The sequence below is a fragment of the Ursus maritimus genome, unplaced genomic scaffold (assembly GCF_017311325.1).
Source record: "Ursus maritimus isolate PB19 unplaced genomic scaffold, ASM1731132v1 scaffold_12, whole genome shotgun sequence".
Taxonomy (NCBI): Eukaryota; Metazoa; Chordata; class Mammalia; order Carnivora; family Ursidae; genus Ursus; species Ursus maritimus.
Window position 1 is genome coordinate 23915711 of NW_024423564.1, and position 21148 is coordinate 23936858.

At 35.5% G+C, this 21148-nt stretch overlaps 1 protein-coding gene across 2 annotated transcripts in view; it reads left to right on the forward strand.

The window, feature by feature from the left end:
* DPYD (dihydropyrimidine dehydrogenase) overlaps nucleotides 1–21148 on the forward strand; it is a 788358-nt gene that overhangs the window by 631718 nt on the left and 135492 nt on the right. For both annotated transcript variants that reach the window (XM_040626997.1, XM_008697678.2), the window contains exon 19: nucleotides 11084–11226. In XM_040626997.1, the coding sequence (XP_040482931.1) occupies nucleotides 11084–11226 (143 nt within the window). The remainder of the gene's footprint in view (nucleotides 1–11083; nucleotides 11227–21148) is intronic.

Consider the following 21148-nt stretch of genomic DNA (forward strand, 5'->3'; position numbering starts at 1 on the left):
AAATACTATGATCCTAGTGGATGCAGGAACTCTTTTTGTTGTTTGGGGTTTTTTTTGTTTTGTTTTTGTTTTTTAATGTCTTCAGCAAAATGCTCACTTCTGAATGATTCTGGATTGTCCAAGAGTAAAATGTAGTTCCGGTCATTAGCGTTATCATCATTATTATAGTCTTCCTCTTCCTCCCTCTCAGATAACCATTTTGAGTAGACATAGACTGGGGAGATTTTTATCTGGTATGATAACATTTGCCCTGAACATTCCATAGGCAGAATTCCACGAGAAATGTTTATACACCACATTCACCAAGTCTGTCATGGTTCTGAATTTCTTGGCTAAGGAAATATGTGTATTTCTAAAAATAGTCTATATATTTGTATTTGTAGGTTAACTCATTATATTTATAAGCTAAAAGCACTGCCAGAAGTACTTATTTGGGAAGGACTGTGGCATATGGTAATCTGGAAATAAAGAAAAGCCCTCACACTCAAACATAGCAGTGAATTTTACAGTCGTATTGCATACTGATTGTTTTATTGTTGTAATAGATTATTTTATCACATGCCCCTGCCTCTCTTACAGGCACATACGATTTAACCTCTTTGAGCCTGAATTTCCTCGTCTGTACAGTGGGGATAATGTGTATGTGACTTATTGTGAGGATATACCTAATGTATGAATAATGTAGCAGAGCAACGAGTACTCATTAGACTCTCAGATTAGTTCGTTTTAGCCGTAAAATGTTATCACCATTGGCTTTGAATTCTAATTCTGTTTTATCATATGAAAGGCAACAGCTTAAAAATTATGAGAGTCTCAAAGAGTTTTATCACTGGCAACTTAGAAACATTGTCTGCGCCCTCTTCGTGGAATAGAGAGCTGAATAGCAAGGAAGAACTCCGGTCCGTTTTAAATGTTAAATACCAGCTGAGATCTAAAAACCATTTACAGTTTTCCATGATATGTCGACTTTGAAACTTTGCACCATTTTGTAAGCAAAAACATACTTAAACATTTTAAAATGAAAGTAAGAAAAATTCCCTGCTTGTTTTCTCCCGTGTGGAGGTTACTGAACAAATAATATGATGAGTATATTTTACATATATTCTATGAATCTATATTACATAGATTCATATGATTTTAATTTACATGAGTCCATTACATGAATCAATTTACAGAACTCTCCATTCTTATTTCTGAAGAGAGTGCATATGTTGCAGCGTCTACTATGAAAACTAAATCAAGTTGGAAATTGCAATAATGTACTTCTTTCATTAATGTTTTTTCTTTTGGCTGTGTGTCTTTTCTCTGTGTGTCTTTTCTCTGTGTAAACATGTCTGCACACTGGATTTCTTTCTAAATCTGAATGTCCTCACTGGCCATATTGAAGAATGTGCTTACTGTACTGTTTCATTAAACTGCTGTGTTATCGGGTAATTGTTTAAACATAATGCCATAGGACTATCAAAAGGAAAGGTGAACTAATGGCATTTGCAAATGTCAGGGATTATCTTAACACTTTTATTATAGTTTATAAAAAAGTAGGTTCAGGGCATTTCGTGGCAATTATTTCTACAGAAATTGGTTATTTAAATAAATTGCTAATTATCTGAAGATGACAGTATTGAAAATGCTACTAATGAGTTGTTTAATAAGTGTAGCTTGTGGTGGCCACCTACAGGTTGAAAATAGAAAGAGCATATAGACTAATTATGCCTAGATATCACGTATGAATGCCATATATTTTTCCCTCTAGTAACAGATTTAAAGACATGTATCTCTTCATGCCATTCTTTGAGTCTTGGACAGTATAGTTAGTTTCTGAGTTCTTCATAGATTATGGTTTTATTCTAAATCAATTTTACTTTGCTTTCATAATTATCTTTGTGCTATAATTAATGCATATAATTATTACTATAATTTAATCATGCAAACGGAGATACAGGTATAATAAACTGGGACTTTTCTGGGCAAAATCAGTCATATGGTCACTCTAGTTGTAACAATTACTTACTACCCAAGAAAGCTTTACTCTAATTCCTAGCCAACATTTAATAAAATGCTAATATTCTTAGTTTTCTCATACATGGACAATATATCTCTGTGAGTTACACAATTATTGACTCCTCTCTCTGCAACTTAATTTATACCCAAACGTTTAAAATAAGGAAGAAGGGGCTCCTGGGTGGCTCAGTTGCTTGTGTCTGCTTTGGCTTAGGTCATGATCTCGGGGTCCTGGGATCGAGTTCCGCATCCAGTTCTCTGCTCAGCGGGGAATCTGCTTCTCCCTCTCCGTCTGCTCTTCCCCCTGCTTGTGCTCTCTCTCTGTCAAATAAATAAATAAAACATTTTAAAAAATAAAATAAGGAAGAAATATAACATTACGGCTAAGAGCATGATATTGGCAGTCAGGTTGACTTAGATTCAAATACTGAACCCACACTTTCTGAGTGATCTCTTGAGGGTGAGATATTTACTTCTGCTGAGTCCTGTTTACACATCTATAAAAATGGGGACAAAAAAATATCTGTGGTAATGTCATTGGTACAATGTATACAAAAAGACTTAGGAAAATACCTGGCAATTAGAAAGCACTCAAAAGAAGAGTCTCTGTATTGAGTGTGACTGTATATAATGTTAAAATTTTATTTTAACTCATATTTGGTTCTTTTCTAAGTTAACTTCATCACTGGTATCTATTGGAAAGCACAGGACATATAAAATTTCTTCGTAAACTACCCTGACAAAGTTCATAATGTCCTTGAATTTTGAATTTGAAGATAACATCTAATCGAATATTTCCTATAGTGGAGAGGTCATTTCTATTGCATTCCACCTGTCAAGGATCCATCTAGGTTCAAGGGATAGGGATGTCCCAATGTAGCTACTTGTGCTGCTGGATTTGCAACAAATTGATAAAATGATGATAATAATAATAAAGCCAATAATGTGTGCTTAACCATTAGTTCCAGTTATCTTTTAAGAAAAGCATGGATGAGGCCTTTTTTTTTCTGGTTACCCTTCAATATTTGAAGACAACTATTGGGATTCCTTTCAGCCATTTCATACACTATGGTGTGTGTGTGTGTGTGTGTGTGTGCACGTGCGCGCGCGTGTGTGTGTGTGCGTGTGCGCATAGGCAGAGAGAGATCATTATATTCTGGACATATTCTGAATTTGTTAATATTTTACTTAAAATGTTGGAAAAAGGACTAAATGTACTCTCCTGAATGTGCAAAGTATAGAATCGTTGCACATCCCCTCTATAAAAGTTGTACAACAAAAAATCTAATAGTTTCCTATTCCTATATTGTAAATTTTGGGAGCATTCTAAAGCTAGTCACTTTTTATTGCAGAAGTAAATTATAAACATTTTTTATCTAAAGGAATCAAATATGGAAGTATAGATATCAACCCTGAAACTTCTTCAGCACCACCCCCAGAGATAACTGTTAACAGTTTGAAACTCAACGTTCTATGCATTTACATGCCCACATACTAAATGTAATCATACTTTTTTAACTGAAAATGGGACCACATCATATATATTGTTCTGCTACTTGTTATTAACACTTCAACATTTTTTTTAAAGATTTTATTTATTTATTTGACTGAGACAGCCAGCGAGAGAGGGAACACAAGCAGGGGGAGTGGAAGAGGAAAAAGCAGGCTCCCATTGGAGGAGCCTGATGTGGGGTTCGATCCCGGGACTCTGGGATCACACCCTGAGCCAAAGGCAGACACTTAAACAACTGCGCCACCCAGGCGCCCCAACACTTCAACATTTTATACTGAATTATTTCCATGTTAGTTTTATTTTTTCTATTTATTTTTTTTAAAAAAAGATTTAATTTATGAGAGAGAGAGTGGGGATGAGGGGTGGAGGGAGAGAACCTTCAAGTAGACTCCCCTCTGAGTGTAGAGCCTGATTGGGGGGGGGGGGCTGCTCAATCCCATGACCCATGAGATCATGACCTGAACTGAAACCAAGAATCAGACCCTCAACCCGCTGAGCCACCCAGGTGCCCCATCCATGTTAGTTTTAAAGGTTTTCTAGAATATTGGGCTTCTGGGTGGCTCAGTTGGTTAAACTTCTGCCTTCTGCTCAGGTCATGATCCCAGGGTCCTGGGATCAAGAGCAGGTTCCTCTACTTCTCCATCTCCCTCTGCCCCTACCCCCTGCTTGTGCTTTCTCTCTCTGTGTCAAATAAATAAATGAAATCTTTTTTAAAAATTTCTAAGATGTTGTATATGGATGAACTATAATTTATTTAATAGCATAGCTATTGGTGGTCATTTATGTTGTTTTCACTATTTTGCTATGAAAAACAATACTTCAAGGAAGATCCTTGTACATGTAACCTTGTATCTATGAACCAATGGAATGGATTCCTCAAAGTGGAGTTTCTGGATGGAAAGACATATACATTTAGACATTGCCATTGCATTATAAATCTAATAAAGATTTATTTACACAAATATGTGCATTTTTAAAATTTTTTAAAAGATTTTATTTATTTATTTGACATGGAGATAGAGACAGAGTAAAAGAGCACAAGCAGGGGGAGTGGCAGAGGGAGAGAGAGAAGCAGACTCCCGGCTGAGCAGAGAGCCTGATGCAGGGCTCGATCCCAGGACTCTGGGATCATGACCTGAGCTGAAGGCAGATGCTTAACTGACTGAGCCACCCAGGAGCCCCCAAACATATGCATTTATAATCATACACTCAAAGTATATTTTTTACAAATGAAGTGACATATGAATTACAAGAGAATCTCCAAATTTGAGATCTAAGAGGTTAATTAACACCCCTTAAGTATTAAGTGTTCATCCCCATATGTTTGTAGCTGAATGTTTATTTTTCTGCTTAGTTTTCTCTAGCTTTGATAGTAATATTAGCCTATGTATACTAGGAACCAGGCAGTATGCCAAGTGCTTTCAGTGAATTGTATCATTTAATTCTCCCCAGTTTGCTCTGATATTGTTATTAATGACCTGTTTCACAGATAGGGAAAACGGATGTTTTAGGAAGTTAAGGAGTTTGCTCAAAGTCACACTTATATAAAGTAAGCGAGCTGAGACTTCCACCTCATTGGTTGGACATTAGAACCTATGCTCTGGTTTTCTTAGGCAAAGACAATATGAAGATGATCGTCTTCATAAATGCTGCACTGTCATTTCTCAGTAACAGCTGAAGAGAACGGACTTTCATGTCACAGAGACTTGGTGTTTGATTCCAGTCTGTCCCTTTTAAACTGTGTGACATCAAACAGGTTATTTATTCAGTCTGAGCTTCCCTTTCTTCATATACGAAAGAGAGATGACAGCACCTACCTTCACAGCATCGTGAGGGTTACGTTGCACAATCTGTAGGAAGCCTCAACCTCAGGTCCAGCCCAAGGAAATCACTCCCTGAACGGGACCTCCTAATCCTTCCACTACCAGCAGCTGATACTTTCAGAAAGGAGAACGGCCCCCTCTTTGATGAATAGTCTTAATTCTTTTGCTTTAAAATAAAATGCTTGGCACATGCTAGGTACCAAGTTACTGAATGTGAATTGGCTCTGAACATATTGAATATATTATGAAGCAAATAAACATATAAAGACTTAGGGAAAAATTCTTGAAATAGTCAAGTAAAATTAAAACATTTTCTTAAGATAATTTTCTTTTTTTTCCAATAAAGTAAAATAACAACATAAAACAATTGATTTTCTTTCTCCCATTTCTCCTCTTTAAATTTCATATCTCAGCATATAACCCTGGATCCTTTTAGTACTTCAGTTTCCAGTTGAATTATGCTAATTGTCTCAGAGGACTTTAATCCATGTGTAAAGATGTATTTTTAAATAGCTATGCTTCACATATTTATCAGTATATTAGGTTCATTAGCATTTTAAACTTGTTTTAGTAAAGCATAAATTTTTTGGTGCTTGACTTATGTGTATTTTAGTATTTTACAAAAATCAGTCTTTCAGCTCAAATCCTTGAAATTCTTGATTTGCTAATATTTTCTTTCTTCTAGATGATTTTAAAATTATTAACAATTAGGTAGGCAAAGTTCAATTTCTAATGAATTTATTATCTACTTAATTCATTGTATTTTAATTAATGTAAGCAAATTAAAACTACATTTTCTTTTTGTATACACAGTGAGCACGAGTGAGTATTATAACCCACTTTCTGTTTTATTGCCAGCTAGGGCTATTATCAGGGAGTTTATTGTGGACTTAGCTCTAACAATTAATTGTGCAACAGTAGCTATCCTAGGAGTGAAATGATTAGGGAAAAAACAAACAGAATTAAACTCAATTATTCAAAATTCCAGTTATCCAAAATTAGCATATGTTCCACACTATCCTGCCCATTAAAAATTCCTTTCTCTTCGAGGATTTAGTCATGCAAAGTAAAACTCTACCCTTTTCACCAATAAACTTGAGTTCTGAAGCTGTCATTAAAATCCTTGTATATTGGTTTAATGCTTGGACCTTTGGATTCTCAAAAAAAAAATCTTAAATATATTGATGACTGCCTTTGAGATTTTTGCCTTTGGAGTCAGTTAAAGTAATCTTACCAACGAGGTTATGACACTACCAAATGAGAGCGGTTAGGAGAGGGGGGAAAGAGGGTGGATGTGTGTTTCAGGGGATATCGAGTTCTACCATCATAGACATCATGCTTTTGTCTCTAATTAAAAAAAAATTTAATTGCATTGCTAAATACACAGCAGAAAGATAGCAGGCACTGTCAACATAAACTGAATGGATGCTCCCTCTGAAATCAATTGTCCTTGTAGGTAGTACAGATCAGAAGAGCAAACACCTGTATAGTTTTTACCCTGTGCTAGCCCTTTATATATATTAAATAATTTAATCCTCAAAAAAAACTCTATGAAGTTGTGATTGTAATTTTATTATTTTATGGATGAAAAAAACAGAGGTACAACGAGATTAAGAAATTTTCAGAGTCACATAGCTTGCTGGTAGTGGAGTTAGGATTTGAACCCTAGCAGTTGGCCCTGTTGTCTGTCTGATGCTGTAACTAGTTCATCCTCAAATTGCCTTCTTCCTAAAATTCATATTAATAGTATTTATAAAATGTATGATGCTTAAATGAATGTGAATTTTTCCTAATGGGTCATCTGTACAGAATAAATAATTGGATTCATATTATTTGACTTAAAACAGCCTCCTAAAATCATAGGGACTAGTGTTTTGGGTTATCTGTCATTGGTGACAACGTGGTTAGGACACAAACTGATTAACTGGGATCATTCTTGAGAGATTTTCAGCTTTAGTACAATTTTTTTAAAGGCATAGGTGTTTAATAGACATTTCTCGGATAGACAGATGGACAAATGAATGGATAAGTGAGGCCTGCATAAGGAAACTGATTCAATCATAATACCTTAATGCTTACATATCAATACATAGCACTATTGTTAATGGTAGCATTTTAAAATTGTTGCAATGATACTGGCAAGTGATACAATCATTTTCTTAAGAAGAAAAATCATCCAAATCAGATTGATTAACTTTTAAAAATTTATTTATTTATTTATTTATTTATTTATTTTAAATTTTTTAAAATTTTCATCTCTTTTTTTATTATTAACATGTAATATATTATTTTTTCAGGGATACAGGTCTGTGATTAATCAGTCTTACACAATACACAGTGCTCACCATGACACAGATTGATTAACTTTTAATTAAAAAATCTCTGGCTTATTAAAATTTTTTTTTTTAGAATAGGAATCAATCCAAAAATGTTCTGTGAAGTTTCTCAGAGGAGATCTATGACTTCAGCACATTGATTAGCATTTCAAGATGTGATTCTAAGGAAGGCCTAGACTGATTAGATGTCAAAAGTTACAGTTCAGTCTAGTCCACCAGCTTTTCTAGTAGGCTGCTTTAGAACCAATCAGAGCTCTTGGCAGCAGTGTTGGAATGCCAGTTCATTTTTTGTTTGTTTGGTTGGTTGTTTAAACCTTCAGCTTGTTTCAAAATTTGGGAATTCAGACTGGCTTGACCCTGAGTGGAGCATTCCACACGGCTGGAACAGAATGACTTGATATAACTGAATTTCCCATTAGGCATCAGGTTCATCTGGCCATCCCATGTGGATGAGGGCTTAATTTAAATTGCATGTTCCCTATGAGTTCATTTAAGCTTATAGGATTTCAATTTCTTGATTTAAACCTTGTCATTTTCTTATAGATGGAGTCCACATTCAATTCCTTAAGCCTCTCAAACTGGCTTCTTCCTCCCTGGGCTTTGATCTAGAATCATTAATTACTGTAGCAGTGACAAAATGGTAAAAATCCTTATCAAAATAGCTGTGATCCTGGAAATATTTATGTGTTTTCATTGACATGTGTACAACTCTGTATAGTATTGATATATGTGTTTTCCTTATTCTGAAACTTTTATTTTTATCTTGAACCTATTATTTCTTTATTCCTGTCATTTTAAAACTAAAAAGAAATTTCTATATAGCAATTTAGAAAGATCCTTTTATATACTTTTAAAAGATTTCCTTCCAGAAACCTTTCAGGGTAGATAAAAGTCATTTTTAAAAGCTGTTCCCCATAAAAATGCTCTCTGAGAACAGGTAGATTATATTTCATATTAAATCAGTTGAGTTACAAAGAAAACTAATCAAATGGAACTTATAATGGAAATAAAAACTGAATTTACTGTTACGCAGTAACAGAAGGACCCATTTCTTCATTTTTGGATCACATTTCCTGAGAGAACATAATTACTCTTAATTTTTAAGAAGATGCCTTTATTAGTTTGAAAGGTTTTCACGTTCATTAGGTAGATTAGAAAGTCTTAGAAAAGAAAGAAAAACATGAAATAGAAAATGTCTTATTGACCTAATTGAACATCTTCAAATGCCACTGAGGATTTGCTGGTGTTTTTTAACACCTGTGTAATAATGTTGCCCTTTAAATGTAACTGGTTAAATTTTCAAAGCTGTGTTCTGGGATTTTGCCATTTGATGTCCATTAATATCAATTGGAATATGTGGCCAAATCCCTGTGTACCACTTTGAAATTTTATCCCTTAGTGTTAATGATAGTCTTCTAACAGTGCAGTTAGAAATAAATTATTTATCTGCTTAGCTCAGATTTCCTTTACTCTCTAGGGTCAACTAAATAAGAAAAAAAAAAAAAATCCCAGTGTTTATCACTTCAAAGTAACATGTGTGTAAAGAAGCCATCAGCTTGGTATGTATTGAACATATCTGTTATATTATGCAGATAGATATATGTCACTCTAAAAGATTTATTTAAATTACAGATTTCCTTTAAAATGCTTTTCTTTAACTTTTATTCTTACTCAGATTTCTTTTTAGTACAGCTAAAGATTTGTACATATAAGCGTGTATGTGGGTGTCAGTGTGGGTGTGTATTCTTGCTGTGCATTCTTCTGTCTACTCTGTTACCTTCTCTACCTCTCAAACAGATGAAGAAGTCACTGATAAACACTTTGAAGTAGAAATAGGATCTTGACGTTCAGTTTCTTTCTTTTTTTTTTTTTAAAGATTTTATTTATTTGACACAGAGAGAGCCAGTGAGAGAGACAGCTAGTGAGAGAGAGACAAGCAGGGAGAGTGCGAGAGGAAGAAGCAGGCTCCCAGCAGAGTAGCCTGATGTGGGGCTCGATCCCAGAATGCCGGGATCACGCCCTGAGCCGAAGGCAGACGCTTAATGACTGAGCCACCCAGGTGCCCCTGACGTTCAGTGTCTAATTCGTCCTAACTTACTGCCTTGTATTTCGGTGTCCATTATGGAATTTTGAAATGTCAGCATTGAACGTTCTTGACTGAGAAACATTAATATCCAGAGGAAAATTTTAAGGTGTGGGAGCAATAGGAACAAACATTTCCACAAACATTTTTGGTGTTAAATGCAAAAACATCAGTTACCCATAATTTAATATCTTCTGAAATGGATGTGAGCAGGATAAAAAGAAGTCCACTAATTTCAAGGAAAATTCTTTGTGCTTCCTCAAAGTGAACCCTCCCATAAATACATAGTGATAATGTTGGTGAAGATGCTTGTGGTGGTGGAGGTAAGGGTAAAGTGCTCACCACATAAGGTTGAATTTACCAATTGCTTATTTGTGTTTTTGAGGCAATGTCAGATTCTTGGCCAAATGGAACTATTTTTAGTTCAGAAAATACCTTTAAAGAACAATGGCTTATGACTCCACACCAGAAATACCAAATTATATTCCGATCTGATGAAAACATTAGTTTACTTCAGGATATGTTAACCTTGAGCGTTGAAAGCAGCTTTAATACAGTATAATCATTTTTAAAATGACCTGCAAGTGTTCTGTCCATCCATGAAGTTTTTATTATGATTAGGGAATAATATATTGGTAATAACTGGCTGAGTGAAGTATAAAAATTAAGCACATACTCTTTAATTACTGAATTCCAGTAAATGGTCTTTACCTTGGTGGAAACTTTCTAATGTATGAAAAATTCGATTAGGCTCACTATATTTCATCAAATTGCGAGTAATACATGTAAAAAGCAATATGGAATCTGTAAATTCATCAGCACCTTGCTTGTTTTCACAGTATCTCTATTCACACCAGCTGCTTTGTACTTAGTGGAAACATAACAGAGCTGTATGTCTATTTATGCACTGTATGTGATTGTTTTTCTTTTTCAAAATCTGCTGTTCCTTGTTCTTTTTAAAACAGATGCTTGAATATTCCATATAATCTTTTACACATTACTGTATATCAAATTGTATTATGCATGTATTTTATGCAGGAGTTCTAAAGTTGCTATATCCACTTGCATAACACATTTCCTTGCAAGAATAGCATCAAGATTCTTAAAATAAATACACATCCATTTACGAATTAACATACTTTAAGACATGGCAATGTATATGTATCTCTCTCTCTCTCTCTCTCTCACACAAACACACACATCTTAAGTAAAGATAAAGAAAATTGACTTTTTTCTAGTAGAGCATTACCATTACACAATAATGAGTATAAGGCAGTATGCTCAAATGGTCATTATGCTAACCATTGATTATTCTCATTTTCTGTAGGCACAGCAATTAGACCTATTGCTTTGAGAGCCGTGACCTCCATTGCTCGTGCTTTGCCTGGATTTCCCATTTTGGCCACTGGTGGAATTGACTCAGCTGAAAGTGGTCTTCAGTTTCTCCACAGCGGAGCCTCAGTCCTCCAGGTAGTACTTGTGTTTGCCCCTTCAGAAACCTCCGTCTAACACACCTAGTGTAAATCATGTGACAACAAATATATTCTTGTAGGGTCTCCTGAGAAAGAGACAGTGTGGGATTAAAATGGCAGCATTCATTAAGTTTCTATTGTGAGTCGAGAACAAACCTGAAGTTTATTTCCTGTCTTAGTTAGGGCTTACAAACCCTCTATCTTTTGAAAATATATTCACTTATCTCCCTTTTCCAAAATAAATGAAAACAGGTACCAAAATGCATACTGTAGAACTGGGGGGAAAAAAACAAATATACAAAGAAATCTGGGTAAAGGTAAAATCTTGTTTGAAAAATAAATGAAGTCATGGGTAAGGTGAATATACAAAATCTATGCCATAAGATACTGGAGGGATTAGCACATTTGACTCTGAACTTCCTGGCAGCCAAAGCAAGGAAATTATTGGTTTCATAACTTTCAAAATTATAATATAAATTGATTATTCAACTTCTTGTGGTACAGAGCTGAGAGAAATTCTTCCATTACTGTCATAAAGGGACACTTTGAGATGTAGTACATTATACTCTTAATAGCATTCCTACATATAATTTTTTACTTATTAGTTATACACTTGCTTATTATGTTGCTCGAAAAAGGCCCAGTATAGTGCCTTGGCACATTATAGCATAAACATTTCTCTGAGGCTAGATATGCAGATTTGGATGGTCTGACTTGACCCAGGGATAAACTTTTCATATGATGACTAGACTGTGACCTCTCAGGTAATACTCCATTAATATGGATTCTTACCTACCTAACATTGAATGAAATTAGGAATAATAGAGTTTACCTTCACTTATATTCTCTGGAGAACAAATACCTTGTGTCACCAATTTGACAATCAGAGTTAACGTCCTTTTACCGAATACGATCTCAGGTGGAAATAATATGTATCAGAATGCTAATAGAAGATATACAGAAGAACCAAATGGAAAATTTCAATAAAAATCATAATAACTAAAATTTAAAACTCAGTTAATGGGCTTAACAGCAGAATGGAGAAAACAGAAGAAAAAATCAGTGAAGTAGAAGAGACAGAGCAACAGAACTTAACCAATCTGAACAACAGAGAGAAAAAAGACCGAAAAAAAAATGAGCAGAGCCTCAGGGAACTGTGAGACTGTAACAAAAGATCTAACATTCAAAGGAAGGGTCACAGAAGGAGAGGATGACAAAGAAATAATGTTTGAAAACTTCCCCATTTTCTGTAAAAGGCAAAATCTTGTAGATTTAAGAAGTTGAATGAAACTCAAATATGATAAATCTAAAGAAATCCATACCAGGGCACCTGGGTGGCTCAGTCAGTTAAGCTTCTGTCTTTGGCTCAGTCATGATAACAGGGGTCCTGGGATCGAGTCGCACAGCATGCTCCCTGCTCAGCAAGGAACCTGTTTCTCTCTCTCCCTCTGCCTGCTGCTCCCTTTACTTGTGCTCTCTCTCTCTCTTTCTCTCTCTCAAATAAATAAATAAAATCTTAAAAAAAAAAAAAAAGATATACTTAGGATGGTTATACCCTTGAATTTAGAACTTTAGCTTTGCATTTGAATGGGGTGGAGAATGTGCACTATTTCTGTGCCCCTTCCATTGTAACTGAATTTCACCCTGTTTTCCGCTCCCTAGTTCTGGGTTAATCTAACTTTTCATTTTCTATACTTCTGGGCTGCTGAATATTATTAGAGAAATTCAAGTAACTCTGCCAATTGGATTTACTTCAAGTTCACAGTGTTTAATGTCTGCTGGGCCTTGGGTGCTAGTCAGCATCTGTTTTCATTTATCTTTTAAAAACATCCATATCAAATTCTCCCCAGCAGTTAGTTCAGATCTTTTGCAGACACCTCTAGGTAGATCACCCTCCATCATCACCCTCTATTTCTCTGTTGCCATTTGTTTCCTAGCTCTTATCACCCAATTCTGTCCCCTTCTCTGGTTCTATAATATTTCTCTTGAAGAGCTCATCCACCTATGTATCTTTGGGTGGAGTACTGTCAAATCTACCTTTCCAGTTATTTCTACTCAGAAGTGAAGTACATACTGACAAAATGCATTTTTTACAAGATGTGATGAGACAAATGAAATGTATTTAAGTATCGGGGGGTGGTGGTGATACCCTGGTGTGTAGAAAGAGAAGTATTGGGTATAGAGATAGTGACATAAATGTTTTGATCCTGATCTTCTTGATACACACACATAGACTATGTACGTAGGTGAGTTCACTACTGGAATAAGGATTTAGTCAGTAATTTCAAATTCAGCTTTAAATAAATTCAACAGCTATGACCTTATATGCGACGTTAGAAAAGGTACTGACATTTCAAAATGGAAAGCTAAAATATTTTCATAAGTTGGATAAATGTGATAGTACATGCCTTCCTTGTTAATCATCGTGCATCACAGAGAATCATTTGCACGTTTGTTCATTTAATAATTTTTTTTTTAAAGATTTTATTTTTTATGTGACAGAGAGACAGCCAGCGAGAGAGGGAACACAAGCAGGGGGAGTGGGAGAGGAAGAAGCAGGCTCACAGCAGAGGAGCCTGATGTGGGGCTCGATCCCATAACGCCGGATCACGCCCTGAGCCGAAGGCAGACGCTTAACCGCTGTGCCACCCAGGCGCCCCCATTTAATAATTTTTTATTGAGAACCTACTACATGCCCAGCACTGTTCTAGGAATTTGAAATTCTTCTGTGAATAGAACAGGCAAAAGTCCATTACCTCTGGGGCTTACATTTTCATGAGGGAAGAAACGTAATACATAATAAATATGATCATAATAAATATGAACCATAAGTATATTTGGTATATAAGATGATAAGTGCTATGAAAAAAAAGAGGCCTTTTTGAAAAGGTAACAATTTATAAATAATTGGAGATACTTAATCAAGGAAGGAAAATACTTCTGTTGTCACATCACTTGTTTAAATGTTTAATTGAGAGCTAACTGAAATATAAAAATCACAAAATATTCTAGATCACCCTGCAGTTTATAAACAGAAATGCCTTTTAGGGTTTCAGGTTGCATTTTAATGGGTAATTTTTGAAGTCTTCTTACCATTTCTAGGGATGTATCATTTCTCAGTGGCACTGTTTATTTCTATTATCTTATTCTGTAACTTGCTCTGACAAGGATGTTAACATTTCAGTGGTGAAACATCCAATACTCTACCTTCGAACTGCTTCAGTGAATGTTGAATATAAAAACTAAGGAATTAGCTAGAGAGGAATTTGGGTTCCAGATCATTTCCCTAGTACATCTTTGGAGTGAAAATGACTATTACCACAGAACCAGATACAATACTGTGGCCAAGAAATAAGGTTCAGAACCGATTATGGGTTTGTGTTCTTGGTAGATGCCCTTATAATTTTGTCAGTCAACTAAACTGACTTCTAATTTATTTATGCAAACTCTGGTGTGTTTGAAATATGAGTTTTCTTCTTACTTGATAGGCTTTCACTAGTCAGCATATGCAAGTGAGAGCTCTAAAAAGATGAAAATTAATAGTAAATTTCAGAGACTGAAATTTATAAATAACTCCTTGTTAAATTATGTTCTCAAACTCTTCATGAACTCTTGAGGTCTTAAAATCTTTTGGGGTTACTCTGAAGAAAAGAAGTTTGCTTCTGGCTGCCCATTGTTTATTCATGAAGAGGATAGTAAAGGGATAGATCTCATCACAGAGTGTTCAATCTCCTCTATTGTATATAGATAGAGAATATAAGTAGTATGCTACATTTTTTTTTCACTGAATGACTCTGGGTTTCTAGAGTTTAATTTAATGATATTGCCATTACAATTGAATCTGCTAAGAACTGATTCAGGACATCAGAAATTATAGGAAGCCATCAGTTCATTCATGTACAATTATGACCTGTGCCTTCACTGAGATTGTATGGGTGGGTTCTTTTAATCCCATTTCTTTGGTTAGGGTTTGTCACTGAACTTAATAGAAAATCCTGAAATACAACAGGAAGAGGGACCATAGTGGGCTTTGACTGTGAAGAGTCATGGTCACGTGATGGACACTCACTAAACGTGGACGACCAAATCAATCCTTAACAATAATCAAAGCTGCTCTAATGGAACTAGTTCGAGCTAAATTTTTTTGTGTGGAATTTTTTAATGTGATCAGGAGATATATTATTTTATTAAAATGAGGCAAAAAGAAGTAATTGAAGCAGACAGTGACACCAGTTCCACATGAGTGCTGATGCATTACCGACATTCTCTTGTGATCATAACACACAAGAAGACTTCAGTGCTTTGTTCTATTGATGGGGGTCTTGAGGTGATAAAAATTTTGCACGCTATATTCTAAATTTTTATTGAGTAGGTGGGAAAGAGTTATTCAATGATTTCTTTTTTTTTTTCTTCCATCTTCATTCACTTTAAAGCCAGGCTACGATACATGAAAGAAGAATAGTTGATACCATTCAAAGTTATTTTAAATGGCATCAGAACTGTTTCACATCGCTAGTTAAAATAGACATATTTTTCTTTCCACTATGCAGTTTCTTGTTTCCTAGCTTTAATGAGTGTTTCGTTTACAATTTTAAGAACAATATGCAAGCGGGTATTGAAAAAAATAGAAACTCTGTATTTTCAGAGTACTATATAAGAAAAAATATGCTCTTAGTATCCCTTCAATGAAATTCCAATTACCGTGTCAATTATTACATTATTTTAAATTACTTAATGGATGGTTACTTTTAATGGAAGAGATTTTAATTTTTGAAAAGCATCCTGATTCCAGTGCAACAATGTTGTTTATAAGCAAATAGAAGAAATTAAATGGAAACCTGTTAGGCCTTTGAATGACTGCGCACTCTCCACTTGATAGAAAGATTAACATCTAAATTCAAAGGAAATTAATTGAAATTAAGGCTAATCTTTTTGAAAGACAGTTTTACCACAAGAAAAAGTAACAGTATCACACGGTGACTGTTGTTTGTGAGAAAATAACCATGTGTTAGCCAAGATGTTTGCAGATACAGCCATATGAAGTTTCTGATCTTGTATAAACTTCTTTGGCTAAAGCTTTTTTCCCAACTCTGACTAGATCCTTTATGTTGTCTGCTCCTTTATGCGTTGTATGCAGAGATATGGTAAACTACTAGTTACATTTCTTGGTCAAAAAAATCTTCATATTCCTGACCAAAGTTTTAAACTACTATTTATCCTTTTATTCAGTTTTTTTTTAATCCCAGTTGTTTAGATATTCTTATGTTACTTATTATTTTCCAAACATTATATTTTCTTTGTTGCTTTTCTCTCAACCTTTCGAATTTATCAGTAGCATTCAAAATGACTTGTGATTGGACATAACTGATTTTTTTTTTTAAGATTTTATTTATTTATTCGACAGAGACAGAGACAGCCAGCGAGAGAGGGAACACAAGCAGGGGGAGTGGGAGAGGAAGAAGCAAGCTCATAGCGGAGGAGCCTGATGTGGGACTCGATCCCATAACACCAGGATCACACCCTGAGCCAAAGGCAGACGCTTAACCGCTGTGCCACCCAGGCGCCCCATGACATAACTGATTTTTTAATAACCATCCCATAACTCGTCCATCCAAATGACTATAAGAAATAGTCACTTCAGGAGGTAATGTATTGTGAATACCATCAGTAACTTCTTTTCATACTTTGAGAGTGGATTTGATTTCCTGTAAACAAAGCTAAAGAGAGCCAAGTTGAGTGAACAAAGTTGTCTGTTTAACTGAGATATACAAAGTCATGTGTCCCTTTTTCTGGCAATTCATAAACTGACTTTAATAAACAGCTCAAAAAGAGGTGTTAAAAAATTCTTCTGAGCAATGCCAACATCTGCCAAGGTGGTTGTTTTGAAAAAGCCACAGTCATTTGGATAGGTATAATTGTGTATTTGTTTAAAAATCTACGTCAGTGTTTTACGGACTCTAGTACTAAGTTAGGTTTCAGAATTCAGACTGTATAAAGATTTAGAAAGATCTATGCTATAGCAATTTTATGGTAAAGATTATTAATGATCTGATGAATATTACCTTCTGTTTTTCAAAACGTCTTTTCCAGTTATTAATTCATTTAACTCTTACAAAGCTATAGGCATAATAGTAAGCATTTTTAACCCATTTTACAGATTTTCAAGTTGACAATTTCCTTGAGTTGATTTCATCAATTGGGTAACCCAGTAGGATTAGAAACCATGTTTCCTGATTTCTGCTCAATGATTTGTCTCTGCATCCCCTGCCATCCATGTTACTGTGCTTGAGAAATATGCTAGCAAAATAAAAGAGAAATTCATCATAAACACGTGAATGCTCACTCTGTCCTTTACTTATTAACGGATGACTCATTCTCGATTCTTGTACTACACCCATGCAGAGTTTACCCCAATCCTACCATTTTACAGGTGAACTCCTTGTTCTTTGTTAAAATAATTATTTTCATCATGATAAGTGTACTCTTTAAGCCCCGTCACCTATTTCACTCATCCCCTCACATACCCCCCTCTGATAACCATAAGTTTGTTCTCTGTAGTTAAGAGTCTGTTTTTTGGTTTGTCTTTCTCTCTCTCTTTTTCCTTTGGTCATTTGTTTTGTTTCTTAAATTCCACATATGAGTGAAATCATATGGTATTTGTCTTTCTCTGACTGACATGTTGCTTAACATTATACTCTGTAGTTCTATCCATGTTGTTGCAAATGGTAAGATTTCATTCTTTCTATGGCTGAATAATATTCCATTGTATGTATATACCACTTCTTCTTAATCCATTCATCTATTTATGGACACTTGGTCTGCTTCCATTGTTTGGTTATTGTAAATCATGCTGCAATAAACATAGGGGTGCATGTATCTCTTTGAATTAGTGTTTTTGTATTTTGGGGTAAATACCCAGTAGTGTGATTACTGGATCATAGAGTAGTTCCATTTTTAATTTTTTGAGGAAACTCCATACTGTTTTCCACAGTGGCTGCACCAGTTCGCATTCCCACCAACAGTGCAAGAGGGTTTATTTTCCTCCACATCCTTGCCAACATTTGTTTCTTATATTTTTTATTTTAGCCATTCTGACAGCTGTGAGGTGACATCTCATTGTAGTTTAAGTTTTTATTTTAATTCCAGATAGTTAACATAAAGTGTTATATTAGTTTCAGATGTACAGTATAGTGATTCAACAATTCCATACTCTCATTGTAGTTTTGATTTGCATTTCCCTGATGATGAGTGATGTTGAGCAACTTTTCATCGTCTGTTGGCCATCTGTATGTCTTCTTTGGAGAAATGTATGCTCATGTCTTCTGCACATTTTTTGATTGGGTTATTTGTTTTTTGAGATTTTGAGTTGTATCAGTTCTTTGTATATTTTGAATACTAACCCTTTATTGGATATGTCATTTGCAAATATCTTTTCCCATTCAGTAGGTTGTCTTTTAGTTTTATTGATTATTTTCTTCACTGTTCAGAAACTTTTTATTTTGATGTAATCCCAGTAGTTTGTTTTTGCTTGCATTTCCCTTGCCTCAAAAGACATATCTAGAAAAATGTTGTTATGGCCAGTGTCGTAAACAGGCCAGTGCTCTGTTTAAGGATTTTTATAGTTTCAGGTCCCACATTTACTCTTTGCTAAATAATTTATTTCTGACTTCTTCAGTTTCCAAAGTTACGTTGAATTCTGATAAGTTTCCATGTGCTGAGCAAAGAACATGCTGAGATTTCTAAAGACTGGCAACGCAGGAGCTTCTGAGTTCTGTTCGAGGGAAATCTAGAAATCCAAATTCTTAAGTAGCATGAAACGTGGAGGCAGAGTAACTTACAAAGTAGTTTCAGGACAAGTAAATAATATATATGTATGTATTACATATACATATACATATGTATGACTGGTACAATAGGAGATGATAAAGTTGGCTAATGACAAATATAAGATCCCGTCCTAGGGTGTAGAAACCTATTTATACATTTAAAATGGAGGTGACCATGGGAAAGAGAAGATTTTGTGGAAAGATTATAGAGGGTTTTACTTTAACAATAAGGTCAACACAAACAGCACAGTGATATAGCTTCCCCCAAAAACTGATATGATTTTAATTGCATCAGAAATATGATATCTAGAAAAAGGGAAGTGATGTCCCTACTGAACTCTCTTCAGATGACATCTTCGTTCTTCACATGAGGGGTGTCCACAATGTACCAAGCACAGTTTTAGCCATGAAGAAACAAGGATGTTCGCAGACAACGGAGAATGCTCTCAGCAACCTTACATATATAACCTCCCTCAAAGGAGTGACAAGATAATTGAGTCCAGAGCAAATGAGTAAAAACAAGTCAGCCATTCAGAAGTCTGGGAGAACAGTGTCCTCCTGGCAAAAGGAAAGGCAAGAGCATAAATACAAAGTCCATAGGGTGCAAGGGTGAGAGCTGTCTTGCCCTGTTTCAGGACTGGCAAGGGGCCAGCAGATGTAAGGATGATAGGAGATACAGGTGCATAGGCAGAGGTGGATCTTGTAGGGCACTGTAGGCCATGACATTTAGTTGTTATTTTGTGTTTAATGGAAAACTGTTGAAGAGTGACAGTCTTTGTGTTTCTACAGGCTGACACCACACCCCTTTTCTCTCTATCTCCTCAGAGCCAGTAGCAAGTAAATGCCCAGTGAGCCCTTTCTGCTTTGTACTTCCACGGTATTTTGTTCACTTCTTAATTAATGGTTTTTATCCTCCAAGATTTCAATTCCCTCTTCTTCTAAGGATATTGGCAGCCTCCTTCATCCTTGGTTAGTTGCCTTGCAAATAATGTTTTGGTTATTCCCAAGGACAATGGCCCCCAAAAATGTGACTTTATCAACACAAACTGATCGCTTCTAGAGGAGACATATCTCTAAGTGCCTGTTTTGTTAATGGTAGAACACCATCATCAACTTTCTACACAAAAAAAGACTATTAAATTTTTTTTAAAGATTTATTTATTTATTTATTTAACACAGATAGAGACAGCCAGCGAGAGAGGAAACACAAGCAAGGGGAGTGGGAGAGGAAGAAGCAGGCTCATAGTGGAGGAGCCTGATGTGGGGCTCGATCCCATAACGCCGGGATCACGCCCTGAGCCGAAGGCAGACGCTTAACCGCTGTGCCACCCAGGCGCCCCAAGACTATTAAATATTAATCCTAAAATCAGACTAATACAACTCCTTTTCCAGAATCGTTCAGTTCTATGATGTGCTTCATATATATGAACTTTTTCCCCAAGGATTCAGATTAGAATAGATTGTGCCATTCTAAGTTTTCGCTTACAAGAAAAGAATGAAAATACAGGGGGCGCCTGGGTGGCACAGCGGTTAAGCGTCTGCCTTTGGCTCAGGGCGTGATCCCGGCGTTCTGGGATCGAGCCCCACATCAGGCTCATCTGCTAGGAGCCTGCTTCTTCCTCTCCCACTCCCCCTGCTTGTGTTCCCTCTCTCTCTGGCTGTCTCTATCTCTGTCAAATAAATACATAAAATCTTTAAAAAAAAGAAAAGAATGAAAATACAGGCCGTGAAAAGACATTTCACAGTTGATTCCTCATAAGTGCCTACCTCCCTAAGAGTAGGTGTTGTCCCAATTCTTTACCACTTTTCTTAGTTATATTTTCGAAATGACACTGAATTATTAGCTTATGATAATAATGATGTTCCTGGGTTATGGCTACTCTTCCTTTTAAACGACTTCTGCCTGCTTTATACTTACTATCCTTATTTTAATAGGAACAAAACAGATTTAGATATCTTTCCAGGCTATTTTAAGACTGCTTCCTTTGATTTTTGAATACATTTTTATGTTTGGCAGCAGCAGTTTCTTTCTGCAATCATAACAAACCAAACCTTAGAAATTATTATCCTCCTGACACCTACATGCATGTGTAT